Source organism: Primulina tabacum, chromosome 14 (genome assembly GCF_025594145.1).
Source record: "Primulina tabacum isolate GXHZ01 chromosome 14, ASM2559414v2, whole genome shotgun sequence".
Classification (NCBI taxonomy): Eukaryota; Viridiplantae; Streptophyta; class Magnoliopsida; order Lamiales; family Gesneriaceae; genus Primulina; species Primulina tabacum.
In genome coordinates this window covers 32621021-32630767 of record NC_134563.1, presented here as the reverse complement: position 1 = coordinate 32630767, position 9747 = coordinate 32621021, and the positions used below count along the sequence as shown (strand labels likewise).

Sequence of the window (9747 nt, the reverse complement as noted above, 5' to 3'; positions counted from 1 at the left end):
ACGAGAATAATCTTAATTTTACTATTTTGCCCATAAAAATAAAAACTTAAATTAATCAAAATAAAAACTGCATCTCAAACTCAATCCAGGCATAAAACTCCACCCAAAACTTCACCCCAAACTCCACCACAAATGAGTAAAACTCGATCATATGAAAACATTGACCTAAATGTCAAAATCGATCCAAATGTGAAAATTTTGACTCAAATAACAACTCGATTCAAATATGAAAACTTGACTAAAATGTAAAAAAACCTTACCTAAATATGAAAAACTCAATCCATGCTCGATCCAAATGTGAAAAAAATTCGACCTAGATATAATATGCATATAATTATTATGTATTTATTCAATCAAGCATGACATAGTGTAGTGGTAAGTAGAATATTAATAGAAATCGAACTAAAATCGATTATTTCGGTCTGCATTTTTTAACAAATGCAAATTTTAACACTTTAAAAAAAAAAACAATGGAGAGCTTATAAATAACTAGAAACATCGAACAAAAAATATCTATAACAAATAGAAATATCGAAGAAAAAATCATTGGCTGAATGAGCTTTCTTCTGATGTATGAAAAGTTGGGCTTCTCTCTAATGTATTTTTAATGCATATATACAATTAAATTAATATATATACTAAATCGGTTAATTCGGTTTAACCGAATTTTTCAAATTAAAACTGAAACCGAACCGAATTAACCGAATTTAAAAAGTCAAACTCTCTCCAATTAAAATAAATCAGTGGGGAGATTCATATATATTTTAATGACCCTATCATACTAGCTTCGTTGAATAAAAATCTTGTGATGAAATTTGTAAATTACTTAAATGTTTACATTCTTAGATTAATTAAATAAATAAAAACAATAAATTAGGTATTAAAAATGTTTCCCATGAAAAAAGGACATGATATTAGTAGATTTCAAATAATATGTAAAATTACTATACTCAAATTTTATTTAAACAATTAAAACTACTATTTTGAATTATCCAACAGGCGGATATATGAAAAAAGAAAATATTAATTCTTTTGTGATACGGTCAACTCTACTTATATTTACAATAATAACTAATATTTTTGACATAAAAAATAATATTTTTTCACGAGTGACTAAAATTGGAAGATCTGACTCAAAAAATCATAAAAAAAAATAACAAAGTTTCTTTCTAGAAATTATAGCTTCATCCGAGGTTTTGACTTGATTATCATAAATGGAGTGATGGAAGTTCGTGAGCCTGAGGTGAATATTGAAGAAAAGTAAAATTTTAATTTCATACAATCATAGCTATGTTTTTATTTGACCGAAATTTTATTTGACATCCAGGGAAACCTGCCTGTTGCACCACATGAAATATTTTCGGCCCTTGTTTGGCTTTTGCAAATGACTGTTTGATTGTATCCATATTCATAATAAAAAATAATATTCTTAGCATAAAAAGAAATATTTTTTCATGGATAACCCAAATAAGATATCCGTCTCACAAAATACGACTCGTGAGACCGCCTCACACAAATTTTTGCCGTAATATTATCAATATCGATTATATATTATACAAATTTATATGCAAGGATAATTTGATCTTAACAAATATTAGAATAAGATCTCAAAAAACGAACTCTTCGAAAATCTAGGGAAAAAAAACTGAAATTCTATCTTATATGTTAAAGATCATATTGTTTAAAGGCTCTATCGACTAAGAACTCAGATTTCAAAAAGATTTCGAAGGGTGTTATCGCACAATCAAATCTCCATTTTCGAATGATGCAAATAAATTAACGGTGGATGATGACCAAGGCAACATATTTTGACGGTAGATTATTCATCAGGGGTCCCACTGGTTATTATTAATTATTAAATTAAAAAGAAAAGATGCTCGCGTCGTTATCCCAATACTAAAAGGTTACCGGATCGATAATTACTTGTTCTTCTTCATTAATTTTTCGTATATATTTGAATTGATTGAGGATATTAATTGGTTCAAATCAATCAGCCGTCGGCAAAAAGTTCTTGTTTTTCCTCAGTTGATTTCGAAGTTTTTGACTTTCTCCGATTCAACAACCCCTTCCCATGATATAAAGGGGGTAGATTTCTAGGGTTTAGGTTTCATGACCTGATTCGATTGATTCACAGGGCCCTTGAATCCTTCTCTACCTTTTTGCCTATCGTTTTGCATAACCTTGAATTATTACTAAATGAGATGGCTAGGGTAATTGGACGTGAAGTAAATCTGAACTCTTCATCGTGTTCGCTGCAAGTGAATATCTTCGGATGCCTGTTCCAATTTGGGTCTACCATTGATTCGTTTTCCGTTGCTTGCGAAGCTTTTTCTGAACCTCTGCTTTTCTAGCCTGAGTTTATTTGTACAGTTTAATCGTACTTTTTTCAGCTTTTTTTTAAAAAATAATAAATTTCTTATAAATTTTTGGAGATGGATTGTGTGAATAACGATTACCTGAAGCAGAAATTGGATAAGAAAATAAAGATTGAGGCTGTAGATTCTGATGTTGTTGAAATATCCCCGGACAGGCGGTATTTTCAGGTATTTTCATCGTACTGATTTTTATTTCTTTAATTTCTTTGTCAATTTTTGATAAATTTGTTTGATTTCTGAATCTTGTGTGCTGGTTTATAATTTTTATTGCTTGGTTTAGGTAGGCGCTTCTCTTTTTTAAAATGGATCGAGGTTCTAGCTTTTTAACTCCACTAATTTTATTCCACCTTCTGATTCATTTCAAGTTCAAGAAGATCGACCTCCTGTTTACTGCATTTGTCATCTTCCCTTTATACAGCAAACCTCCGGGACACCAGAATAATTGTTTTAATGTAGCAGTGTATGTGAAGATATTGTTTTTTAATGATATGAGCAGTGCGGATCCATCTCACTAGTTTATTATTGATTAAATTCATATTTGTGTTGTTCCTTTTTTTGCGTTTATAATTGGTTAATCCCATTCTCCATTGTTGCAGAAGAAGCCTTAAGGGTGTCTTTAGTAATAGGATAGATCAGACATTTATTATTGAGTAAGTTTCAGTTTGTTCTGTCATCAACTCGAGCTTTACCGACGTGCTCACTCTCATTTGGTCTAGTTAAAATTGCAGTAAGATGACTTGGAGCCTAAAAAAATATGGTTTTCCCCAAGTCAAGAATATATTGATTTGTCAAAATTTTATATTGTTCCGCGCGTGCAAATAAATATTGCAAACTCTGTATGCATCAAAATGACTTTTTATCACCATTTTTCTTCCAAAAGAGTATAATAATGTTGGGCAGTTTTAAAAATTTTGTGGCTAAGATTTTCTCATTGTTCGAGATATCTGAACATTTTTGCGAAGTGCGCCAGCATCTTCTACTGCTTACCTCCAATCTGATGCTGATCCACACTCCATCATTTCCCAAAGAGAATAAAAAAGGTTGTACTAATTGCAAGTGGGCCTGTGTTGGTAGAAGAAAGTGTGCAATTTTTTTTTTGATAGGAAACTAAAGTGTGCAATTCATTTTAGTGCGACTTGTACAATGATATATACCACTGATTCTGCTTTTTATTGGCTTGTTTATTTCTTCAATTTCTTAGATATATTTACTTCTGTTGTTTTATTACCTCTCTTTTTCTTCCTCCAGTATAATGAAATCCTGGGAAGGGGAGCATTCAAGAATGTGTATGCGTCTTTGACTCTTTTAAATTTTGTTCTACTTATAATGTTTGCGTGTTGTCGGTTTTGTAAATTTAAATCCCAGAATAAAAGTTATCTTTCTGCCAAATTTTTACTTTTCTTATTTTGTCAGTTACAAGGGGTTTGATGAAATTGAGGGCGTGGAAGTTGCATGGAGCCAAGTGACTATTGAGGATGCACTGCAGTCCCCCGAACATCTGGAGAGGCTGTATTCTGAGGTTCATCTGTTAAGAACACTGAAACATGAAAATGTTATTAGGTCCTATGCCTCTTGGGTGGATGATGAGAAGAAAACCATTAATCTGATCACCGAGTTATTCACTTCGGGAAGTTTGAGGCAGTGAGTTTTCTCATACTGTTTCACTTGGCTTTCAGTTTTTATGCTCACCGTTTTATTATTTTTATTTATTTCTGTTGAAATATGTTTAGTGATGTGCTTCGATCTTGTTTAGGTACCGAAAGAAGCATAAGAGTGTCAATATAAAGGCCATCAAGAACTGGGCCAGGCAGATCCTCCGTGGGCTACACTATCTCCATACTCACAATCCTCCTGTTATTCACAGGGATTTAAAATGTGATAACATTTTTGTTAACGGAAATCATGGACAAGTTAAAATTGGAGATCTTGGATTGGCTACAATAATGCAACAACCCACTGCCAGAAGTGTTATTGGTAGTTGTTTGGCTTAATTGTAAGAATATATATTCAATTCAGCGAACATCATTCTCAATAGTGTTATTGTCACTTCGGATTTTCCTACAGGTACACCGGAATTTATGGCACCAGAGCTATATGAAGAGGAATACAATGAGCTGGTGGACATTTATTCTTTTGGGATGTGCATGTTAGAGTTGATTACCTGTGAATATCCGTACAGCGAATGCAAAAATCAAGCTCAGATATACAAGAAGGTTACTTCTGTAAGTTCACTTTTACCTTATTGTACTATACCAAAACGATCCTTTAAGCAATTAAATGGGTCAAGTGCATCTGATGATGCGATTATTCCTACTGTTTAAAATTTTAGGGTATAAAGCCTGCTGCCCTTGGAACAGTGAAGGATCCTGAAGTGAAAGATTTCATTGAAAAATGTTTGGCTCCAGCTCCTCAGAGGTTAAGTGCTGCTGAGCTCTTGAAAGGATCATTCCTTTTGTCTGACGATCACAAGGATTTCACTTGTGCACCTCCACGGATTTCTGATGTGTCCAAATCAATGAACTCAGTAAGATCTGATTCTCTTCTGATGGACGTTGACGCATCTTACAGATCGCTATCAGGTAGCACTTTTGCTGAAAGCATTGTTGGAACATGTGTCTCAACTCTTGAACTTCAGAGATGGAATGAGAGAAACGAATTTACCTTAAAAGGGGAGAACTGTGACGGTAATTCAGTGTCTTTAAACTTGAGGATTGCTGACTGTTCTGGTATGTAATTATAATGTCTCTTGTTAAAACCATTCCTGGTTTGATTTGTCCCACTTGAAACTTGTTTAATATTCAAAACATATGTAACAGGTCGGGTGAGGAATGTTCACTTCGTATTTTATCTTCACGCTGATACAGCACTTTCACTTGCTGCGGAGATGGTTGAACAGCTTGATTTGTGGAAAGATGATGTTGCTTTGATAGCTGAGTTGATCGACACTTTAGTTTCAAAACTTCTAACCAACTGGAGTACACCATCTGAAAGTTTGAATGGGGGGAAAAATTCTGTCGATGACTCTGCTACACTTTGCAGTAACCAAATTGCTGCCTGTGATGCTAGACAACATTGTTCAAACAGGAATCTTGCTAAAGAAACTAGTGAGCACAACGCATTATCACAGTTCATGGAATTGAATAGCAACGGTAGAGAATCAACTGGAGCATCGTCCCAACACACCTTACCGACTTCTGTTATCGAGCATGTGGAAGATTTCGGATCAGCTGAATATATTGTTGTTGACAAACATAGAAATAGCATCAGGGAGTCCTTGATGAGTGAAAGCATAAAAAATTCAGGGACATCTTTTGCAGGTTCTTGGAACACAGCATCCAGTGAGATGGATTTCGGTGTTTCTTCTCTTTCTCTGGTGGACAAAGAAAACAATATGTGCCATGATCTGAAGGTGGAGCTTGATGCCATCAATTTGCATTATCAGCAGCGTTGCTGTGAACTTCTGAAGATGAAAGAGGAGGCAATTGAAAATGCCAGAAAGAAGTGGATGCTGAAGAAGATATCAGCTGTTTAGAGGTGATAAGACGTTAGTTTTTGGTTTGAAAAACTTCTCATTTTCTTCTCACCTTAGTTTTGTGTTGCTTCTCATCAACTTTATTAGGTCAAAAAGTTGATAAAATATGTGCACCAGTTACTTCTTTGATTTGGATTAGATGAAACCTTGGTTTGCTGGTGGTGTTACTCAGTTTATTGAAATTGTGTACCCATACTGATATTTTTTAATGTCATTGATTGCTAAAGCTCGATGATGGTTGCCGATTTGGAATAAGTTTTCCCTGACTAGTATTTGTAGTTGCATGGTACGGTCTTAAAAAAGTTGGTGTTTACGCCGGGATACATTTTAGTGTGAAAACTGATCAAGTTTACAAGTCATTTTATTACTATCTATATAATATACTACATAAAAGTTGAGTTGAACTTCTGTTAGCACGGAGATTCCCAGGAAAAGAATTTACATAGAAACTAGCTAATTAAGCAGCAGACATCATACGTTGCTTAGTAGCAATAAAGTTCCCACATCTGCTCATCGATCTTAACTTTCAAGAAATAATTTGACGGTGACAAAAATTCTAATTCATGTTCTGTTGTGTAAATCTCGTTATAAACCAGAATGGAATTCACATTCAGCTTAAGTCCAAGAATGGCGAAATTCTTAAGAGATTCAAAGAAACATGAGGATGCTCATATTTTGAGATGCACGAATTCTTATTATTCCAGTAACACATTAATGAGCTTGCAGTTGTGCCTTTAACCAGAGTCAAAGATCTATGCCATTGAAAGAATCATCTTATGATGTTAACACATATACATACATACATCAATCGGCAATACATATTCACAAATCCCAAATTTTAAACATGCTTTTATGCAACAAACATGAAACATATGCAGAAGAACCAACAATGAATGGGACATTCTCAACATGAGATAAATCTTTTTGGTGGGTAAGAAGACAATCAGGCTGTACACTTTATGTGGAGACATCGAGAACTTTATCATAAACTACCAGTTCTCTTTAACGATTTTCGATTTTTCTAGAATGATTTTTCCTTCCTTGTACTTTTGAGTTTCCTCATAAGCTTTCTCGTATTTCCACCCCAATTCCTCATGACAGTCGGAGCAAAAGACATCCGCTACTGTATGAAGGCCGGTCATCAGCCGCCTATCTTCTTTGGGCCCCAAAGAAATGTTCATAGCGTGGGAGAACAGAAATGCTCGACCATTTCTTCCCTGTCACGAGTACCATCAATAGGTGTAAGAACCGACATCTTAACTAAATTTTCTTGCCATTAAAATCTAAAATATAAGTGATTTCTAAAAATGCACCTTCCCAAAATCTATCTTACCTCCGCTCCTTGTCATTCTTGGCTCAGTCGCCGCAACTAAAATAGAATTACCGCAAGACAAGAGACAAAATGAATAGAGAATTTTATCATCTAACAAAGAATCCTATTGAATTTTCCGAAAAGATTTATATGAAATGAGTTCACTCATAGTTTAATAACCAAGAAAACATTTATCAAGCAAGTTCAGAGAAATTTAGTAGGGGAAAAGGCAAAGAAAAACTAGCTAAAGTTTCACCTGAAATGCTTTAGAGATTACATCATCATGAAGGGCAACATGATTTCTACAATTGCAGCAACTGTACAACCTCGGACCAATCATTTCAGCCATTTGATTCTCAAAATTCACACAAAAATTCAACAACAGCTGCTTCAAATAAAGATCCTGTAATTTTAGAAAGAACTCAACGACCCTTTCTTGGTAATGCCAAAATCATTTGAAAACATGAAGAAGATAGATACTTTACCTTTATTTCTATTTCGTTTCTGAGAGAGACAATTTATGCTATCTTCTTTTATCCGACCAATTATTACCTGTTTTCAACAAGTAAAAAAGAAAAAAAAAAACAAAGAGAGCCGAAAGCAGACATTGAAAAATGAATAAAATCCACAAAATAGTCATCGTAAAGAATTTAGTTCTGAACTCACAAGTATTCGAAAAGTCAAGAATCTAGGCGTCTTTTTTGCGGTAATCGAAGGAAAATTTAGAGCGCAGACTCACCTGATCATCGTTGCACCTGCAAAAAAGACTGGCGTTAATTTACTGAGGGTTTAGCAATATGACAAAACGACGGAGTTTCGTGCGTCGGAAAATTGGGTATACTGATGATGAGTGATTAGGGGGAGGAAGAAGTATCAAAGTAACAGAGATTCCATGTTTTTGTAATTGCGTGCAAACCACACTTGATTAAATTAAGAAGGAAAAATTGTATTTTTATTCTTATATTTAACTCTTTCCGCATTATTTTGTTATTTTTTAAAAATTTAGTTCTTTATTTGATTTGATGTTGAATAACATAAACGTGTATAATGTAACATCAATATCCTCAGTTGAAAATTAATAAAATTGTCAAAATTTGAAATGTAAATTACTAAAATTGAAATTGACAACATAAAAGAACAAAATAGTAAAATTATAAATATATAAAACTAAAAATACAAATTTCTTGATTAAAAATTCATTGAATTTTGGAAAATTAAGAAAAATGAGAAAAGGGTATAGAATAGATCGAAACTAGGACAAAAACTTGTGTGAGACGGTCTCACGGTTCGTATTTTGTGAGATTGATATCTTATTTGGGATATTATTTTTTACTGTGAATATCGGTAGGGTTGACAAGTCTCATAGATAAAGATTCGTGAGACCATCTCTCGATCTCACTAGAGACCTATTATCGAATTAAGTCTCACAAAAAAATATAATGACACTCGCTTTGGATTTTAACATTGCTGGGAACTTGGAATTGGAAATTCTCAGTAAATAGGTGGGAAAATGATGATATATAAACTTTGTTGCAACTTGCAATATTTTAAAGATTGAAAAGTTTTGTTGATGTGGTACCACGGTGTTTTCATCTTGAATAGTTTGTTGGGTAGAAGGTAAGTAATCTAAAATATTGGATACAATAACAATTTGGATAGAATATCTGTTTAAAGTCAAGATAAGATTTGAACTATATTTTTATGAAGATTTGACTTTGTTCATGGTGTTTATATGTACATATTCTTAAGGCAAAAACTTGTGTGAGACGATCTCACGAGTCGTATTTTGTGAGACGGATCTCTTATTTTCATTATCTATGAAAAAGTATTACTTTTTGTGCTAAGAGAGAGTATTATTTTTTATTGTGAATATCGCTAGGATTGACCTGTCTCACATATAAAGATTCGTGAGACCGTCTCACAATAGACATACTCTATTCTTACATGACATCTCTTCAATTATCACCTCTCATTGAATTATTCGCATCATCTCTAAATATCATCGTGTTTATCAGACCATACTGATCTTACTTTTTACTTGAAAAATGGTTTACTTTATTTATAAATTTCTAATTAATTCAAAATTGATTTCTATACTAAATCCATGACACATTTTGATTAATCATTTTGTTTTTGTCGGCACTAAATGGGATCTATTCAAATTATCGGTCAATAAGTAAAATCTGGGGCTTTTGAAGGTTTAGACAAACGATCAAATTACTGAAATTTTTGGAAAGAAAGAAATGATTATATGTATCTACGACGTTACATATATATCGAAAATCATTTACTATACAATTTTTATCATCATACTCGTTAAGATTGAAACTTGAATCTATCTCAACTCCAAAAGCTAATGACCCGAAACTAAAGGTGGTAGCAACAGATACCGAACCAATGCTGTTGGTATGTCAAAGATGACGGCACTTGGAGTATTACTACATAAATAATTTCTTTGACTCACATTTAGACTAATGGTTTTTTGAGCAAGCAGATAAGAATTAAACTACAAAATAAAGGATCGTACA

At 33.3% G+C, this 9747-nt stretch overlaps 2 protein-coding genes across 6 annotated transcripts; one reads left to right on the top strand and one right to left on the bottom strand.

The window, feature by feature from the left end:
- The first annotated feature begins 1912 nt into the window (after positions 1 to 1912).
- Positions 1913 to 6137, top strand: LOC142524053 (putative serine/threonine-protein kinase WNK10). 2 transcript variants are annotated; one of them, XM_075627783.1, is made up of 7 exons: positions 1913 to 2543; positions 3624 to 3661; positions 3789 to 4016; positions 4129 to 4349; positions 4440 to 4597; positions 4705 to 5101; positions 5192 to 6137. In XM_075627783.1, the coding sequence occupies exons 1-7, from the start codon at positions 2433 to 2435 to the stop codon at positions 5905 to 5907; spliced, it is 1869 nt and encodes a 622-aa protein (XP_075483898.1). In that variant the 5' UTR covers positions 1913 to 2432; the 3' UTR covers positions 5908 to 6137. The 2 variants fall into 2 exon arrangements, with proteins under 2 accessions (XP_075483898.1, XP_075483899.1); XM_075627784.1 differs by lacking the exon at positions 3624 to 3661.
- A 503-nt stretch (positions 6138 to 6640) lies between these two features.
- Positions 6641 to 8134, bottom strand: LOC142524436 (protein yippee-like At4g27745). 4 transcript variants are annotated; one of them, XM_075628438.1, is made up of 4 exons: positions 7886 to 8134; positions 7705 to 7771; positions 7476 to 7622; positions 6641 to 7124 (listed from the first exon to the last, which is right to left on the bottom strand). In XM_075628438.1, exons 3-4 carry the CDS (start codon positions 7566 to 7568, stop codon positions 6897 to 6899), a joined length of 321 nt encoding a protein of 106 aa, XP_075484553.1. In that variant the 5' UTR covers positions 7569 to 7622; positions 7705 to 7771; positions 7886 to 8134; the 3' UTR covers positions 6641 to 6896. The 4 variants fall into 4 exon arrangements, with proteins under 4 accessions (XP_075484553.1, XP_075484552.1, XP_075484554.1 ...); XM_075628437.1 differs by having other exon boundaries at positions 7959 to 8134; XM_075628439.1 differs by having other exon boundaries at positions 7476 to 7604; positions 7959 to 8134.
- Positions 8135 to 9747: the final 1613 nt, after the last annotated feature.

Excerpts from the sequence above, each read along its gene's own strand:
- LOC142524053 (XM_075627783.1), top strand. The coding sequence starts at position 2,433 with ATGGATTGTGTGAATAACGATTACCTGAAGCAGAAATTGGATAAGAAA. Across the intron at positions 4,598-4,704 it reads TATACAAGAAGGTTACTTCT|GGTATAAAGCCTGCTGCCCT; the intron begins GTAAGTTCACTT and ends TTAAAATTTTAG. Across the intron at positions 5,102-5,191 it reads GAGGATTGCTGACTGTTCTG|GTCGGGTGAGGAATGTTCAC; the intron begins GTATGTAATTAT and ends CATATGTAACAG.
- LOC142524436 (XM_075628438.1), bottom strand. The coding sequence starts at position 7,568 with ATGGCTGAAATGATTGGTCCGAGGTTGTACAGTTGCTGCAATTGTAGA. Across the intron at positions 7,125-7,475 it reads TAATCTCTAAAGCATTTCAG|GGAAGAAATGGTCGAGCATT; the intron begins GTGAAACTTTAG and ends TACTCGTGACAG.